The 19,578-nt window shown below is 37.4% G+C and overlaps 1 protein-coding gene across 1 annotated transcript in view; it reads left to right on the forward strand.

Annotated features, from left to right (window-relative positions):
• NALF1 (NALCN channel auxiliary factor 1) overlaps positions 1–15,471 on the forward strand; it is a 541,718-nt gene extending 526,247 nt beyond the window's left edge. Inside the window, exon 2 of the mRNA XM_081046389.1 lies at positions 15,131–15,471. Coding sequence (XP_080902515.1) covers positions 15,131–15,355 — 225 coding nt within the window. The 3' untranslated portion in view covers positions 15,356–15,471. The remainder of the gene's footprint in view (positions 1–15,130) is intronic.
• Positions 15,472–19,578: the final 4,107 nt, after the last annotated feature.

A 19,578-nucleotide genomic window follows, 5' to 3' on the forward strand; every position in this document is an offset into this window, starting at 1 on the left:
GTCTTCTTGCCTTCTGTATGTCCTTTTTAGAAAAATGTCTCCTCAAGTCCTCTGCCCATTTTTTAATTGTTTGTTTTTTTGGAGTTGAGTTGAGTAAGTTTTTTATAGATTTGTGATATTAATCCCTTATCAGATATATCATTGGCAAATATCTTTTCCCATTCAGTAGGATCCCTTTTTGTTTTATTGATGGTTTCCTTTGCTGTGAAAAAACTTTTTAGTTTGATGTAATCCCACATGTTTATTTTTTCTCTTACTTCCCTCGAGCGAGGGGATATATCAGTGAAAATCTTACTCTGGGTAATGTCCATGAAGTGAAACTGATTTTAAATAACGGAGAGCATTCATCTGAAATTCTAAGGACAAAACCAAACTGTATTTTTGCCAGGATATTCTGACCTCTTTACTTATGGTACAAATAGCACCCTTTCTGATCTCTCTCACACAGACTCTCCCCTCCAGTCCGTGCTCTGGTTGCTCTGTTACTTCAGCAGTGGCAAGTGTTTAAACTCAGGTACTCACGTTGGTCAGTCATCTTCCTTTCAGCTCACTGACCTTCAAGAAAGCAACCTCTTTGGAGGGGACTAAATTATGGAAAGACTATCAGAGTCACAGTTCTACCCATGGGGAAAAAAAACAAAACTAAACTAAAGAATGTTTATAAATGTGGAAAGTAGTAAGGTGTTTTTATTTTTAACTTGTAAGGCATAGCTCAGTTCCAGTGCGAGTGGAACAGGCAGACGTGTTTTCTCCTTGATATGGCAATGGGATTGGACCCACTGTGTCTGTGTGTGTGTGTGTGTGTGCACGCGTGTGTGCATGTGTGTGCAGTGAAAGTATGGAGAAAATGGTGGTTCTTTGATTTGTATTTTCACTCTCCTTATGTAATGAGGTTAAATAAATTCACTTCATTTGGACTTCAGAATAGGTATTTTAAATTCTATACCATTTACATACTTGATTGCAACCCCATAGGTTAAGTTTAAGTGTTATCTAAATCTTCCCTTTTTGATATGAAATTGCTGTATTTATTGCATTTATGTTTTATTTCCATTTGTTCTTTATGTTGTTGTTGTCTTCTACTGAGGAATCATATAGAATGTCAATTTATTAGTAATAGAGTTGCTCTACTTTACATAGTGATAAACTTCTAATAACTAATGTCTTGTTTAGTTTTTTTAACCAAAACTAAATTTGGGATTTGTGTATTGAAAACACATTTTTCATTATCAGCACTAAGCCACAAAACTACCATTGCTATTGATATAAAGTAATCTTCAAACCTCGCTATTTGAAATTGAATTAAAAAAATATGTATTAATGGTCTTACTTTAGGGACTGGCAGTCAGCACAGCAAAACACAACATATGGAAGCAAATTGTTAGCTTTACATTTGAAGGCATTGCCATGGGCACAAACTTATGAGCTTTTTACTCATCAGCATTGCTTTGGACTGTAGTAGATCTCTCCCATTCAAAAATTGAAGTTTCATTTGTACATGCAATGATTTATGTTTCATTGATGCATATTAAACATGCATTCTCAGCATAGAAATTCTTACCATTAAATATCTGCATATTCTGATACATTTTACATAATGATATAAGAATTACTCTTAATTTAATTTATGCGTATTTTTTTCTGTCAGGCTTTATACTCTGAATATAAAATACTGCCCTGTTGATTCTGAACAGTATATGAAAAGCCACTGTCTGCTCTGACAGAACACCTTCTGCTGTTACCAGCAATTTTATTACTGAATTTGAATTTCATTAATTATAGTTTTCAATAATAGTGAATATGGTATTGCCTTAAACAAAGCAGTATTTCTGATAGCATGCTGACCTCAGGGTAAAGAAGACATGTGGGATAAGGGTGACTAAGAGTGACAGGCCTGCCCACAAACAACTGCACTGTATCTGTTTCTGCAGAAGTAGGAACAGAATGTCTCTTCTTGTCCTAGTGTTTCATGCTTCTAAGCACAACATGTGCAGGGGTGGGTTGAAAGGCCCAAATATTTATATTTTTAATTCTGTGAAGTATGACACTTTTTTCTATCAGATATACACAATCCTTCCTTCTACTGAGGAATCATATAGAATGTCAATTTATTAGTAATAGAGTCGCTCTACTTTACATAGTGATAAACTTCTAATAACTAATGTCTTGTTTAGTTTTTTTAACCAAAACTAAATTTGGGATTTGTGTATTGAAAACACATTTTTCATTATCAGAGAAGCACATTTTTCATTATCAGAGAAGGGAGAATACATTATATTTTACTAATGTCACATCACCTCTGATACTAATAGATAAACTGCATTATATTTTTACTATGGAAAGTAAATGGAACACAAGGAACACCCAGTTAAAAATTGTTCTTAGGAAATGTTTTAGGGAGGAATTCAAAATTCTTACCTTTCAAATCGACTGTCTTAATTTGAATTATGAAGCCGTCGTACATGAGTGACTCTATTTCCATTTTACCTGAAACATCTTATTTTTATCATTTGAATACATGTGTTTTCTGAATACATGATTGAAAACGTTAAAAGAATACATTTTGCTTAATCTTGATGTTTACTGAAAAACAGAAAAATTCAGGAAGAAAAACATTTCCCTCGTCTGCCATCCCCAGGAGTTGATGATAATACATTTAAGGAGTTATTAGCCATGTATCTTGATTGAATGCAGCAAATGATTTAGTTTCCTTAAGTTTTACAAGGTGCCAATAAATGTAGTATCAGCAGTCACATATTAAACCTTACCTGCTAAATCTGCTAAGTCACACCGACCAGAACAAAGAAATAGTAACATTCACTACTATCATTGCTACTAAAAGTCAGCAGCCTTATGACTTCTTTAAAATTATACTTATTAGCCCAACTTCTACTGCTTGCCTTTAAAAAAGTGCATCAGAGGAAACGGATCCCTTTAATTTCTATATTTAAAAAAATATAGTAATAATAATAATAATAATAATGATGATGATGATGATGATAAGTTGCTCAAGAAAATAAATCTGACTAAGTAGAACAGGAGGAAATTACATAGGCCAGCTCACCGGCTCTGGCTGTTAGATTCTCCTTCAGCTGATGTATACACACTCTAACTCATCCATTTAAAAATAATAACTGAGTCCTGCCAGAAGCCAGCTCCTCCCACTGGTGGAATATTAATTGATGAGTAAAGACAGACCAGGTTTTTGCCCTCATTATGATTTTTGGTTTTGTCTAGTTCATTAGATAAAATTCATTAAAATTTCTTGCACAATTCAAGCAAGTGCTCAGTTTAAATATCCATACAACACAATCTCACAATTTGTACGATTCTTTTTCACTGCTTACAAAGTTTACAATTTCTTTTTAAGTTTCCACACTTCTCGTAAGTGGGCTGTGGACACCCAGGGCATACATAAGATGATCCATTGGTGTGTGACAAGAAAACATTAAAATTTATTTACATTTATTGTTTATCCTATTCTTTGCAATTACTAATGTTTTGTGTATATTTTATAATGTGCACGTAATACAATAGTTCACATGTATACCTTATAAATAAGTATTATGTATGAGAAATATGCTAAAACTTTAAATGGATAGAGTGAAAATTGTTTAGCAAATACTGTTCATCAGATTTACAATTAGTGTCAGTTCTGTATAATTTAATAGTTGAATAAATGTTCACCTGAGAGAAAAATCAGCCAGACTGGAGGAAGGATACAGAGGCGTGGCCAGGGGAAGAGAAGGGAGGGGAGGGGAGGAGAGGGGAGGGGAGAGGAGGGTAGAGGAGAGGAGAGGAGAGAAGGATGTAAGATCCAGACTAGAAAAAGAAGCTTCCTAATTGGTGGCTGTGAGTTCCAGTGTAAGGGAATTTTTTTCAGATATAGTTCTGGCTCTTCTCTCATTAACAATAGTATTACTCATGTCACCATGCTTGGAGTTTCTAGCATGTGTTATGATCATAAACATTGTGATCCTTTGCTGTATCTAAAATCTTCCACTAGATAGATAGATATAGATAGATAGATAGATAGATAGATAGATAGATAGATAGATAGATAGATGATAGATATAAACATATAGATATATAGATTGTAAATATATAGATATATATAGATATCTCGAGAGAGAGAGAGAGAGAGAGAGAGAGAGCAATCTAAAATCTTCCACTAGATAGATAGATATAGATATAGATAGATAGATAGGTAGATAGATAGATAGATAGATAGATAGATGATAGACAGATATAAATATATAGATATATAGATTATCTATATATATATCTATATATAGATATATATATAAATATCTATCTCTCTCTCTATATATATATGTATATGTATATATATATATATATATATATATATATAGAGAGAGAGAGAGAGAGAGAGAGAGAGAGCAAAATGCATAGTAGTTGTTGAAATAATCTTATTGAGATATGAAATAACCCATGAAGTGTTGAAAATATTTGAATCTCTGAAGCTTACCTCCCAAAAGAGATATTTCTTGTAACCCAGAAACAACTCTACATAAACTATTGGAAATTAGTATTTGTTTATACTTCACTGTCTGTGGTGTACAATAAAACACATTTTGATGTGGAGTGAGGATGCAGGGTAAAATGACCCGAATTAGCCTGGCTCTGGTATGTTCTGCCCTGGATCCTTTAGCCAAATTGCTAAAATTCTCTGAGTCTTAGCTTTTACCTTTGTAACACTGGAATAATCGCACTTAGCTCAAGTAGATAGTGCATTAAAGATACCTAGCAGAATATCTGAGTATAGTACATTTCTAATTATCTGCTTCCTTCTTTCCTGTCTTCCTTCCACCCTTTGTCTCTCTCTTTTTTTTTTTCTGTCTTGTATCATAGGCACACTAATTTCCAATCCACTCCTCTCTTTAACATGCCACGTGACTCTCTCTTATGGGCTGTTTCACTCTCCTCCAGAAACCCGCTCCACCCTCAGTCATCATTGATTTCTACTTCCTCCAAACCAAAGCACCCTGGTAGCAACACACCTCTTAGCGTACCTTACCCTGTCTCTAATTTGACAATACTATTTTTGTTAGCCAGATATTATAATGAAAAAAAAAATTCCCCTTTTTCTGCCTCCCCCCACCCCCCACTCCAGTTCAAGCTGTTGTTTCTCCGTCTAGTTGTGAAGGACACAGCTCCCGGGCCCATGCTGGTATTATGAGCCTTGTGCTACCCACGGCTGAGGCAGTCGGTTGCTGGTTGTTGGTTGGCTGCTGGCATTAGGAGCATTGTGCTCCAACCACCTGAGCCACCGGGCGGGCCCTTATAATGAAATTTTTAACTTGCCCTCCATTCCTGCTCTCATTATCTATTGTCAGGCCCTTAGCTGGCTCTTAATAAATAATTTTGGGTTAACAGATTGAATGAATGATATCTTTGAAGCCAAAATTCATGGAAATAAATTAGCTTCTTCTATTTCATGGTAACACGCTACAATTCTATATCCTAATTAGAATATTGAAATGTTTCCTCTGTGACTTTTTAAAGACATAAAGTCTCGTAGGACCACTGGCATTTTTCTGATAGTTAATACAGACCAGGTTTAAATACATAGCATGTTTCAAGGGCCACGTGACATGTGCTACTGCTGTCTGCCCAAGGCACTGGTTTGCTCACGGTCTACCAAAGATGCTGTCACCTCTTCCTCTCCCTACTCCTCACAAGCAGGACACGTTAGGATAAATCAGAAAACCGTAATGATATCAGCCACTAGTTGTTGAGCATGTGCTCTGTAATGACAAAACCAGAATCGCTGCATCTTTAGGAAAAATAAAGACTACAAAGAGCCTACTCAACCAATGGGCAGGAGTACCTTCTTTGAGCAAAGATAGATTTTTATTGTTTTGTTGTTGTTGTTGTTTAGAGTCTTCCTGTTTTAACTGAAAATTCTTATGTATCGGATATTGGCAAAGAAGTGTTGTAGTCATGCATTGTTAGTACAGAAATAACCTGACAATATTGCAAAGAAGTAGAAAATTTAGATAGATCCCTAAAGCATTTTGTATTCTATTAATAGTTCTATAAGGTATATGGCTGCGTAAAATTATCAGATTTTTAGATAACTAATTATACTTTATTATTTCAAATTTTCCACATTTTACTTTGGGTTCTATGACAAAGCTACAAATCAACTTTCTTTAAACCTTTGTGTGTGTGCGTTTCTATGAGTGAGGCAGCTACAGTAAGTCCCAGTCTATTTAGTTTTATGAAAAAATGAATACATCTGCATTTTTAGTGAATTTACTGATTACTTATAATTCTACTGAATGTACTGGTATTTTATAAATATATTCTATATTCTGGATTGTAATACTCAATCATTTATTAATTATTAAGTACTCCGTGAATTCCTCTTCGAGTCCTACAAAGTAAGGGAAGTCCCAGCTATTCACTCCTCTCCTTTCCTTAGTGAATATTTCTTATCCACAGAGTTACTTTCGCTTCTCTTTCTTCACGAATTTCCCACTTTTTAAATCTTTTTCAGCATTCTCAACGTGCTGAAGGTATGGAGCTTAAAACTGAATTTATATTGAAGGGTTCACTCACTAAAGCTATACATGCTAATAAGATCTCTGACTTTTATAATATGTATACAGACGAGGTTTAAATAAAGGAGGTGTTTAGAGGCCCATGTAACATGTAATACCGTAATATTCCTGAGATGTTGGTTGGCTGATTGCCTCCAAAGGGAGCTTTCATTTATTCCTGTTCCTTCCCACTTTAGAAAAAGCTATTGAGAAATAGCCATTATGTCCACCCATGGCTGACTCTGAGAAGTCGTCTCCAGACAAAGAGCTTCATTCCTCTTCAGTGCTCACTAGCAGAGCTCCTGCCACTGTTATGAACACAATAATCCAGTGAAGGCAGCTCAATAAAAGAGATTGAGATGTTTCTTGACACCAAAAGAAGTGATTATTTACTACCTGTGAGCTTAATTCATAGTTATCTTAATATTATTGTTAATATTTATTTCTGGATGTATAATAGAACTTTTTTGGAAAGGTACAAATTAGTGTAATTTGTCTGCCATAATCTCAGCCCAGGAAGCTTGTTTGTTTCAAATAACAAGCTCAGGATAAATTCTTCCCTCTGAAGCTCTGCAGGCCTTTCATGAGTTCCATGCATGAAACCTACACCCTGCCTCCTCTGTGTGTGGAAATTTTTCTCTGCTTGCAACCCAACCCCATACTGTGTCTCAGGACCTACACTGTGGTATCTGTTTGGAAAGAGAGGTTCAGTTCATGAAGGGGGCTTTTTAACTTTTTTAAAATATATTTTTTGAAGTGGGTTTTTTAAATTTTTATTTCTTTAGGATTTATTTGGCCTCCAATAAAAGAGTTAGCTGATCATTCCAAAAGGGATCCATAGAATTTAAGATCTTGGAGGCTCATCAAGGTTCACGGTTTGAGTCTCTGTTTGGTGCAGGGTCAGAGCCAGGTAGACTGTCTCCCACTGGCCAAATCACTAGACAGTGCTTTGCAAACCTTTACAAATTTCCAATGAGAATTCCATGAAAGGTCAATTTCACCCAGGACACTGGAAATACCAAAGTATGTGAGGCGCCTTTGCAGGAGCCTGGAAGGAGAGAGTGGAGGAAAGAGAGACAGTGGAGGAAAGAGTGTCACACTCCATCGGGAGAGTCCACTTCAGAGTCTTTAGAGAGGCTCATGTCAGGGAAGGCTTGGAGATGAGGTACAAAGGATGGGCAGGAAGCAACAGGCTAAGAGATTTGTGAAAGAGCTGGAAAGCAGAGCATGGGTGCAAGACCATGGAAGGCATGGCACATTTAGTGACTGCACATCACTCTGCATGGCCAGAGGACGGTGTATGGACAGGAGTGGAGAGGAATGAGGCTACCGTGCTAAGCAGGGCAAGGTTACAAAGCTCTGAGTTTGCTGAGGAGTTTGAAGTTTTTCCTGAGTGCGGTGGAGAGGCCCTGAGTGATTTAAGTGGAGTTGTGAAGTAACCGAGTTAATTTTTCAAGTATTGCTCTAACTGCAGGGTACAGGACAAGGTGGAGGAGTTAGTGACTGAGGCACCAAAACAGGTCCATGAGTACCTTCTTGCAGCCATCTAGGTGAGCTATGACCTATGGTAATGGCTGGCATGATGACAGTGTCGATAGAAATCAAGAGATTTGAACAGGTATTAGAGATATTTAGGAGTTAAGTTCATAGGACTTGGTGATTAAATAGTTATGGAAAAGAGCAAAAGGAGGTATCAAGGATGACTCCCAGCTTTCTCCCATCTTACTTCTCCCTGAAGAGAAGCTGATGAATTCCACTCTGGAGATGTAGAGATTGAGATGTTAGAGTGTTGAGACATAGGGGAGGGGGAAAGAGGAGATATGCATTGGAAATAAAGATGTAGGCTTCACTATTTCAAAGACGGTAATTGAATCATGAGAGCAGACTACTGACTAAAAGGAGTGTGTAGGAAGAAAGTTTACAACAGTGGCCTAAGGGATATCAACATTTTGGGGAGTGGAAAAGGAAACAAACAAATGACAATAACAACAGAACAACAGATGCAGACTGAGAAGGAATGTCCAAAGGGTAAGAGGAAAACCAGAATAAATGGCGGCCCATAATCAGGGGTGCCAGCATTTCAAGAAAGAGTTTCATCAACAGCATTCAATGTTGCCAAGAGGTCAAATAAAATATTTTAGCTGTTGGGTTTATTATCGTCAGACAGGCCCAGTTGCTTATAAAGAACAGTTTCTGTGGAACAATTCAGGCTGACTCAACTCATAGTGAGATGAGGAGGGAAAGGAAGATGAAACAGGGAAGGCATTGAGCATATACAGTATAAGATGTGTATTAATGAAACAAGAAACTAAGCTGGCTTTGTATCTCTTGGATACTGCTGGAGACACACTGACAAATTCTTCTCTAGTTTCCCTTTTTTTCAAGCCCCACACAAATCATCTGTGGATGTGACCATTCTCTCATCAAGAAAGCTCATTAGCGGGCCAGCTTGGTGGCTCAGGTGGTTGGAGCACCACGCTCCTAACGTCGAGGTCACCAGTTCAATTCCCACATGGGCCAGTGAGCTGTACCCTCTACAGCTAAGATTGTGAACAACAGCTCTCCCTGGAGCTGGGCTGCCATGAGCAGCCGGAGGTCAGCAAGAGTTGCCATGAGCCACTGTGAGCAGCCGGCCAACGACTGGCAACCGACTGCCTCAGCTGGGGTGGGGCGGGGGGGAGCGCAAGACTCCTAATACCAGCATGGGTCAGGGAGCTGTGTCCTACACAACTAGACTGAGAAATAACGGCTTGAACCGGAGTGGGGGGTGGGAAAGAAGGGGGGGAAAAAAAGAAAGCTCAGTAGAGTTGACGTGTGTTTCCTCATCATCACCATGATACCACATCTGATAAGCAGATGGGCCTGGACTAGCCCCACCTTTTTCAGACCAATTCTCTCTCCTGTATGGATTGATCCTGGGTCTCTGGAAGGGTATTGAGAATGAGTTGGGTGGACTTGGAAATGTCGGGCAGCTCCAGGAAGTTAGGGGAGTTCTGAAGTTCAGGGGAGTAGACCGAGTGTTATAACAGGATCCCAAAAGTGGGTCACGAAAAGAAAATAGGAAGATATTTGCATTTTATTCAGGAAACAGAGCCAAGACATAGTCCTGGAGGACAAGATGTGCTGACATTGTAAGTCTGTAGAGCAAGGAGCGTAGTCCTCAGTATACCGTTCCTCTCAACATTCTTCCACAGGTGACTTGCCTTATCCTTAGGTAGGGATTTGTTTTTCTCTTGTTTTCCTCTTGGAATACATCACTATTTCCAATTTCTGGATGCAGTGTACCTTAACCAGACACTGACACTGATATAAAAGAAAGAAGACATCCCGATCTATTAGTGTTAAAATTCATTTTGACTTTCACCTCTACTAATAACTGTAGCAACATGTGTTATGCATCAAAGAGTATTAGCCTGAGGCAGTTGCTATAGGAGACTATTCCTTACATAACCAATTATTTCACCCCCACATACTCAAAACTCAGACCACTAACACATTAGAGCTGACAGAAAAGGATCTCATAAAATGTATCAATACATGTAAATAAGAGTCAACCTTTACTAATACTTGGGGGAAAAGGGAAATCAACCTTCCCATATGAAGACAAACATTTTCAATACCTGACATTTTTCTTAATGAAAACTTGTAACTGACATGATTTTTTTTTTTAAGCAGGATGACATGTATTTGTAATACAAAGCTGCTACCTAGTTCTAAAACATAGATATAGATTTTGAAGAGGGAAGCAAATATATTTAAGAGAAATGAGAATCCAGGCCTATATTGGAGAAACATTAATCTTAGGCATTTTGTGAAAGGCTCTCTACAAGATTAACCACGGCCATGTGGAATTCCAAAACCAAGAGAGGTAATGAGAACCTTATTTGATGCATACTGACGGTCACTTATAACGGCAATCCTGACAACCATGATTACTCAGGGCCCGGGGATCACTTCTCATAAATAAGATAGGTGACCATTTCAAGCTCATCCTTATATCCACAGAAAGCAGGCCCTTCCAGAGCCCCCGAGTTTAACATCACTTCCCACAGACTAAGAACTCTCCCTTCGCCTATGTCTCGAGATTTTCAATTCAACCATGCTTGTACCATTAGAACCAAAACTTTTGCTGAACACTGAAAATTACCTTTTTTAAAAAAATCATTCTTCATCAAGAGTCTGGAAATGAGGTAGGTAGACCACAGCTCCGCTGAATTACTCCTCTTCTCCTCACACCTTCAAGTAGGCCTGCATCACTGAGGGGAGGTGAGTGCCAGGAAGACCCAGAAGTCAGCCTGAGGACCAAATCGGGAGGTGGCTCATTGCAGCTCTCTCTGCAGAACTGTGAGGGAGGTTTAAAAAGTGCAGTTCTGAAATGAAGTGACTTGTAAAAAAGAACAACAACAAAAAGATAGGATGTTAGGAATAAATACTACTCAGGTGATGCCTTCCAATAATGTGGTGCATCATTGAAACAATGGCCTGGATGTCAGGGATTTCGGTTTGCCATCACCTCTGATCTTTCTAGGCCCAAATTCCACAGGAGAAGCTCAGCCAGTCAATCCACAGGACTTTTCCATGCCAGAATGTCACGCCTTGGTGGCTGCAGAGATCCAGACTTTTTCACATAGTCATCACTTTCTGCATCCTCACAGACGAGTTCCCGTTACTAGAGTTCCCAATGAAAAAAAGTACTGCTCTCCTTTGTTTGCTACTATGTACATTCTCTCTGTAACTCAGTTTCTTTATTTGTAAAATATTCCCCAAACAGGTCTCAAAGATTTCATGAGGAAAATGCTTTGAGAGAAAAAGAGAAAATAGTTACCCAAATGTTAAGTAAAACTGATGTTCTCACTGAAGCCATTTTAATAATTTAGTCTGTTTCTTTTCTAGACTATAGCTTGAGAATATTTCTGATTATTGTATGATGGGAAGTAGTCCAAGCAGTTTTTATATCTTCCACAGTCATTTCCAAGGGGTACAGAGCAAAGGTGAGCTGTGGGTGAATGGTTCATTTGAATGTCCTTCATGAACATAATTAGCTGGTAAACATTAACTGCTTCTACAAGCCCTCAGTGAACGGTGTGGGTGGATGTAGTTTAGCTATTCATTTGTCACCAGAGACCTTATACACATTTTTGTTCCTTCCCAAAATTATTGTTTGCATCTTGTGATCATTTACACCATTCCGTGATACCTAGAAAAGTGAGTACCTAATATTTTCTCTCTGTAGGATAGGCTAAGCCATTATAAAAGAGATTTCTGATTTTCCTTTTCACAGAGTTCTTATGAAAGGAAACAAGTATATTTATTTTTCATCAGGTGCTTTTGTTTGAAATCCTTTAGTACTTTAAAAATTAATCATCTTGTTTCTCTAGTTTTCTGCTAGTGAAAAATGTCCAACTTTCTCAGCTTTCCTCCCTCAAAAAATTCCAAAAGGAAGGTAGAAAGTATCTCAGAGCCATTTGTTTCTTTCACTCTCCTATCCCAAGAATCCCCCTCACCACCCATTGGCAAGAGTTATCTAAACTCCATTTGAATTTTTCCAGTTATGGAGAACTCAGGACCTCACAAGACAGTTTCATTTTATTTCTGTACATCTCTTCTGGCAAGAAAGCTCTTCTTCATACCAATATTTACCTGTCTGTTTTGTCTTTTTTGCTTTATCCTCTAATTTCACATTTGAAAAGCTCTTGGCATCTGCACATAGCAGCAATCCCCTCAGATATTGAAGACCTCAATAAGCACCTCACCTTTCTTTTTCTGCCCATGAAGTTTTTCCCTGATAGCTTTCAGATATATTGCATCCCTAGAACTGAAAAAATAGAAAATATGTAAGATTCAAATGAGGAATCCTCCACTGCATTTCAAAAGTCTAGGACTTAGATCATAAGAATTGATGACACAGTGAAACCTGCCCACAGAGGTTATAGTCTCTTGGACGATTCAGAATTCGGCTAGTGGCTCTGCAAATCATGATCACTTCTCTTTAAAACTACTACTTGATATTTATAAAAACTGCTTTGATGACTTAGTAGTCTTTTAAGTTGAAAATCTGCAAAGGAGATATAGTTGAAATAGCATGAAATATAGCTGAAATAGAATAAAAATGGATTTGTTCCAGTTGGGCGATGCTAAGGAGACTAATTGAAAAGAGGAGGTATATATTTATATCCCAAGAAACTTTGATATGAGATACCACATCGTCTGTGAGAGAAGAGAGATTGTTTCTTAAGATAGAGCTTATAGGTACAAGATGTGACTTCACATTCGGAAACCATTTTAATTTGAATCATTGTGCAAAAACTAACTGGGAGGAGAAATGGAGCGAACAGTCTGGCCTAGAAAAATACATACATGTAATTTTCTGGAGTCTTGCAGGGGTGTTAACAGAAAAGAAATAACTTTAATCTTTAGAATCCCAGAAATGCACAAAATGTAAGTTTTCCTTGTAATGGAAATTTATTGTTGTTAGAACTATATACATAAACATACTCAATTTTCTCTAGTACTTAAAAAGGAAATCTAGGGGATGGCTGGTTACCTCAGTTGGGTAGAGCACTGTGAGCTGCGTCCTCCTTAAAAAAAAAAAAAAAAAAAAAAAACTAAAACGAAACAAAACAAACAACAACAAAAACGGAAATCTAAACCAGGAATCACAAAGTAGGCAGCGACCACTCATGGATTATAGTTTATATCATAAATGTGATATATCACATCACATATTATCATATTACACGAATACAAATGGTATTTTGAAAAATATTTTCAATTTCTCCCAAAGTATGGTTAGGAAACCATTGCATTTTTCTTTCTTCTGAGTCTGATGCTTTAAGCCTCTTTCTGATGGCAGGACATCACCATCATCTCTACCTCTATGTTCCTCATCCGTACATCCCACACTACTAACGAATCTTAGGGGTTTCCTCAGTTATTGTAGAATTATTTCTAGTGCAGTTTCCAATGTACACTTTTATAAGTGTGCATTGTTCAAAAGACCTATAAGAATACTAATTATTTGTATATTTTCCTATTAGGCTATATGGTGATTATAAACCATTGATGACAACAAATAAAATTACTTTTAGCTATCTAAAATTATATCTGAATTTCACATGTGTCCTATTTTATCCCTATTGAAGCACCTTTGATCAAAGAATAAAGCCTCATTTTGATCAAACTAGTAAAAAGTTATGTAAAAAATTAATGCAATCTTCCTTACACCAAATGGACATTGACACATGTAATTTACTGCTCATTTCAGATTAATCTGAAAATTTCCTTGTGATTACTTAAGTTCTTCTTTAAAAAGTTTCTAATTAAACATAGCAATTATGAAGAGTTCAGGATTTGGAAGCCCCCAGAATGTTGGTTTGAATTCTTGATTTTTTTACTTTCGTTACTAATTATTATTTGTATGCAAAAAATGACTAAGTTATCTTCTATGTGTGTGCTGCAAATTACTTAGGGGGAAAATGTATGTAACTTGCTTAGAACAGGGCATAAAGTTGATAAATACTAGCTATTATTCTTGCTATTATTGTCAAGTATTTATGATTTTTTGGAGTGCATTTAATTGTAAAGCATTCACTTGTCTGGTAGGACATAGTTGATGAAATCTTACCTGAGTAGTAGTACCTCTATGAACAGATTTAATAGAATTCATCGGTACCAAGGTTTTTGGAAATAACTAAATCAGAGATCTATACTGTATGTAGATGGGTTACTTTTGTCGTGTTATTTGAGTTTAAATTCAGCTTTTTTTATTATATTATAAAAATATCTTTCAACATTTTCCTAGATAATTATCAAAAACAGATGAAGTCAAAATCATTTCATTTTATTATATTAAATATAGTTAAATATTCATGTGCATCACGACGGCATCTCCAAGGTCCACTGTGTGATTCTGATGAGGTTTCCTTCCTGTGGTTCTAACCACACCACAGTATGTTAAGAGAAACACTCAGGCTGGGTGTTTCTGGGCTTTCGGGGGATAAGATATTTAATGTATTTGATGTGAGCCATAGATGTAAATTCCCACTGCTGCTTGTTCTCTGCTTCTGGAGTTCAAGCTACGTACGGGTAAGCGGCATTGTCTGCTCTGCCTTTAGAGCCATCGTTGTAAAGGACACAGCGCCATCTAGTGTCCACTGGTAGTATAGCCGGAGGGACTCAGCACAGAGAACGACTCACCGTGCACACTGCAATGAGGAACTGCAGTGTATGGGCGCAGTCCATTATCTCCTTTACTTTCTATATCACTGCATTTTGAAAACTTCAGGACCTGCTTAACTCCACTGGTTTTCACATGAGCTACGTCAAATTAAATTTTGTATTCTCTTAAGGGCTCAATCAAATAATGGGTTGCTCTGTTGCAGACTTGCTACGTTTTTATCACTTGCGGCTGGTAGTGTGGAAATATTCCTCCCAATGAGAGTTTTCTTGTGATGCACTTAAAACCACAGCATGCTTCTCACAGTACAGCATGTTCTTTATTACACTCAGAACTGTTGTCATCCCGCCCTATTTTTGATTCTTCTTCTTCTTTTTTTTTTTTTCAGATTGTCTACAAAGCCTGGCTGTGTTCCCAGTACTTTGAAGTCGCACAGTTTAATTGCAGAAAGACAATTCCTTGCAAGCAATACTGTTTGGAGGTTCAGACGAGGTGTCCGTTTATATTGCCCGACAATGATGAAGTCATCTACGGAGGACTCTCCAGTTTCATCTGTACAGGTACAGTGCACGGCAGGCAGGGTTTTGTCACCCAGCCTCTCATGGTGGTTTAATTATGTGGTGTTTGTTTGCTTCTTTCCGCTGATGCGCCTGGTAGTTTTCCATGCTTTCCTTCATAGAAGCCATGAAAGCACTTGATTTGGAAATGCCACCTTATCTGGAGTCCCTCTGTGACCACCATCATTAACTTTGTAAAAGGATAATTCTCAGGGCAAAATGTCGGCAATCATTAGATAGGCTTAAATTTAACTTAGAGGAGGTTGGGCTCTGCCTGCATTGCCTTCATATTACCTAAGAACAGATGATGTGAGGAGGCCAGTAAAATTGTGTTTCTTCTTCAAATTGTTAACAAGTTTATATCCCAAGTCTGTTCTCTGAGAAGTTCTCTTATTTTATCTTAAGCAAGCATCAAGACCATAAAGAAAGGTCTACCTAAGTTATGTGTGTGTGTGTGTGTGTGTGTATTAGGGCTACACAATTAAGTCCAAGTACAATTTTACCTTATATTTCCCATTAACAATGTCGACTCAGACTGGGCAAAACACCGATACCAGTGTTCAATTTTGGGATATTTATAAGCATTGCTTAACTTAGATATAGAATAAAATGTAAAGGATAAAAGTAGATTGTTTTTTTAAATAAATGGTGAGTGGACAGGTAAGAACATGACACTTTGCCTGGCAGTGTGATCTTCAGAGCTGTTGCCCTATGTTCTCTTAGGAAGAAAGTGCTATGCATTGTCCTTATAACTGGATGGCTTGATTGTAGCCTGTTTCTTTTCCAAGTTATAAGAATAAAACACCATCATAAGTATCAAAAGACATGAAACCCCTCTTCTTGTATGAGAGTATGTGAAACCCATCTAAGATGGAGTGACATATTGAGATGCTCAATATGACAATTTATCAAATTATTTCCAGATCACTTATTTACACGTCTATCTATTAGCCATACATAAGTGCAGCTAATGAGCTGTCAAGAGACAGTCCACCAAAGTTTTCCAGTAAGAACCTGCCTAAAAGCTGGATGAGTATTTCTTATGCCGTCCAACGTTGCAGGAAGAACATCTCACTGAAGGTTAGGAGACATGCACTCTCGTCCTATTTTTACTATGCATTCTCTCTGAGCCACCCTCTCCTCATTACTAAATTAGTAATTGCAATACCTTGATGCATGTTTGCTGCAAGGGTTACAGATAAGGGAAGAGCACAGGACACGTCATCAATAGGCCATAGCTACTGTACCTAAGAAAGTGATTTGTGAGATGTAAAATGATTTACCAATCATTTTTGCTACTCCATTGATTTATTATGAGATCATGTAGCTTCTCTATGCTGAAAGACAGAAAGAAAGTGAGAGAGAGAGAGAATGAAAAAAGGAGAAGGGAGGTAGGAATGAACGGACGGAGGAATGAAGGGAGGGAGGGAGGAAGGGATATTAGTATTTTCTTCCTTAGAATCTGAGCCAAAAAATTAACCAGATATAGGCTATTAATTTACTTGATTTTCACATAAAATTTTCAATAAAGTCATCAAGATAATGCTTTCAACTCAATGGCGATTTAAGACTTTGGAGAAACGCATGGAATTTTATGTAGTTTGTATGTTTGTTCATTCACCTGCATATAGATTTTTTTCCTAGAGAAGATCAGTAGCTTTCACCAGGTTCTCAGAGTAAATAATGACCTCAAATGAAGGGTAAGGTAGCTGTCTTTTCCTGCCTTCTCCTGTTTCCTAATCTTTTATCTGAATGTATGAATCTAAAAATATAGGTTTGAATGTTCGTCCCTGTTCCTTGAATGCTTTCAAGGCCATCAGAGGCCTAAAGGTGAGATTTAATCTCTTTCTGCAGGACATGAGTAGAACATCTCATAAAAATTGTATTTTTAATTATCTTTGAGTTTTGTAAAATCAGCTTTTTCAGAGCCATAGCTATATCCTATCTTTTTCAAAGACAGGAAAAGAGATTTGTCATTGATCCAGAGAAAAATGCTATCAACATTAGAAACTTCCCGGGAGAGTCTCATCACTGAATACTGGGGAACCTAGCACTTCTTTTGCTACAGTCAATGGGGCTCATGTTCTTTTTATTACTAAACTCCTCAAAAATGTGCAGAATAAATTATGAAGGCATTTTACCCCTAAGTTCTATAAAATTTTTCAACAAAAATGTACTAAATTTCAGATTGACCCTCTTTTCTAAAGTGTGACCCAGGCTCCTTAAAGAATTGCTATTTATCTTGATAACTAGCACCCATCATTTTCCACCTTAGGTCACAGATGTCCCTTGAGTGTGGCTGTTGGACCTGAACAGAAAAGATATGTCTAATGATGCTAATCACTCACTGCCTTGTTACTACTGATGTGGGTCCCAAAACAGGTCCCAGGACTGTCTCCTCAAGGAAGAAGTTAGGCCAGAGAACAGCTCCCAGGGACTACTGGTTAAACCTATGGATCTAAATGACTTGTCACATTTCTAGGGAAACTAGTAAGACTTTTATATTTGTTCCCAAACATTATCACACAATTTTCAGAGGCTCAACTCTTACAGATGGTCATGAAGATTCATAAACTCACCTTTTAGATAAGTTTGGAGTGCATTTGAGTCATCTCAGATGCCTTTATGCATTTTGAATGAAATGTGTTCTGTACTCAGGCAGAATTAGATGAAATATAGTAGAGAAATAGAAGTAGTTTCCCAGTTTGCTGCAGATAACCTAAAGCCAACTTGATGGCAAGCTCCTAGCAACTTTTCCTGTTCACAATTAGTAGCCATTCTGTGGAACTTCTTCCTCACTGAAAAAACGGCAGAATGACAATCACTAACCATGATTCTAATAAAAGGAATTCACCAAGTGGGTAGGTCATCTTGCCTCCAGTGATTCCTCTTTTCAAAAAATAATAAATGGTTTTATCTCCATTTCATGTGCTGGAAATATTATCATTTATCATCAAGGGTATTATCATCCATCAAGAAATAGATGGAGTTCCCTTCAAATTCAATGTGTTTAGTTACAGTGAATTCCCTACTATAGGAAATGCATCCAATTCACAGCTTCCAGAAGGATAGAATCTACCTCAAAAAAGTATTCAGTAAACACATAACTACAGACGGCTCATTGCCAGCTGCCATCCAAGTGAGGATCAGTGTCGTTCAAGGTACTTACTTCTCCATAGAGACAAACCAGGGGTGTGGTGACTTTTCCTTAGAGTCCTCTGCATCTAGCCTTGTAGGCATGTGGAATTATAGGATGCCCAGTTCTTTTCACATAGGTTTTTACTAGATATATACTGAGGCTATCATGAAAGAAAAAGAAAAACACATCTCAGTCCTTGGAATCCATGAAACGATCAGAGAAGGTTCAGAACAGATAAAATGTCTTTAAATAATCAGGGTTTTTTAATAGTTTTGGTAACAGTAATTAGATTCAATATTGAGTGCATCATTTCTTTTTGATGTTTACATTACTTACCCACGTCCTAAATTTGAATGTTTAAAATTTTTATGTTTTGATTATCTCCTACGTCATGTGTCTATGATCCTTAGTAAGCCCGTAACTAATGGAAACACCTGAAATCTCTGAGAATGCATGTCTATTGCCATACAATGACCTTGACTGAGGATCGTACAGAAGGGCATGACCAAATGTTCTAACCATAAACCCAGGTGACAAGAAGAGCCCCCTCCTTGTATGTTTAGCTCTGCTTTCATTTTAGGAGAGAAAGGAAAGAATTTTTGTCGAGATCCCTCTTATTTTTCTGTTAAAGAATAAAACTGACGTTTTTGAAGGAATGTTTGAAAAATTAATGAGGGATGAATTCTGAGGTACTGTCAGGGTAACCTGTCATTTAATGTTAGTCATTATTGAGCTAAAATGTTTCAATGTGGGTTTTGTTCTCAAACTCAGTTTACATAATGCACTGCTATCTTAGAAACCTGGTTTTCTTATCTTTAAAATGAGGAGGTGGAGTCATTTGTGGATTCTATGCTGTCAACCCATCACTGTGGTAATTATGAGGGTTTCCCCTCTGCACACTCCCTTGCCTTATTCTAGAATCCCCTAGAGAGATCCTTGATTGCTTACCTGTTATAGTGAACCAACATTAAGAAAACAGAAGTGGCAGAGTACCACAGGCTGTGGGTGCTATGGTAACAAACATTAGGAAAATTTACCATTTGATTGATAGATAAAATAGACTCGACATGAAATAGACTCAACATGATTTGCTGCTGCATTTTTCATAGAGAAATTATTGAAAGAGTAAAAGTTGGTCCG

The sequence above is a fragment of the Rhinolophus hipposideros genome (genome assembly GCF_964194185.1).
Source record: "Rhinolophus hipposideros genome assembly, chromosome: 4".
Classification (NCBI taxonomy): Eukaryota; Metazoa; Chordata; class Mammalia; order Chiroptera; family Rhinolophidae; genus Rhinolophus; species Rhinolophus hipposideros.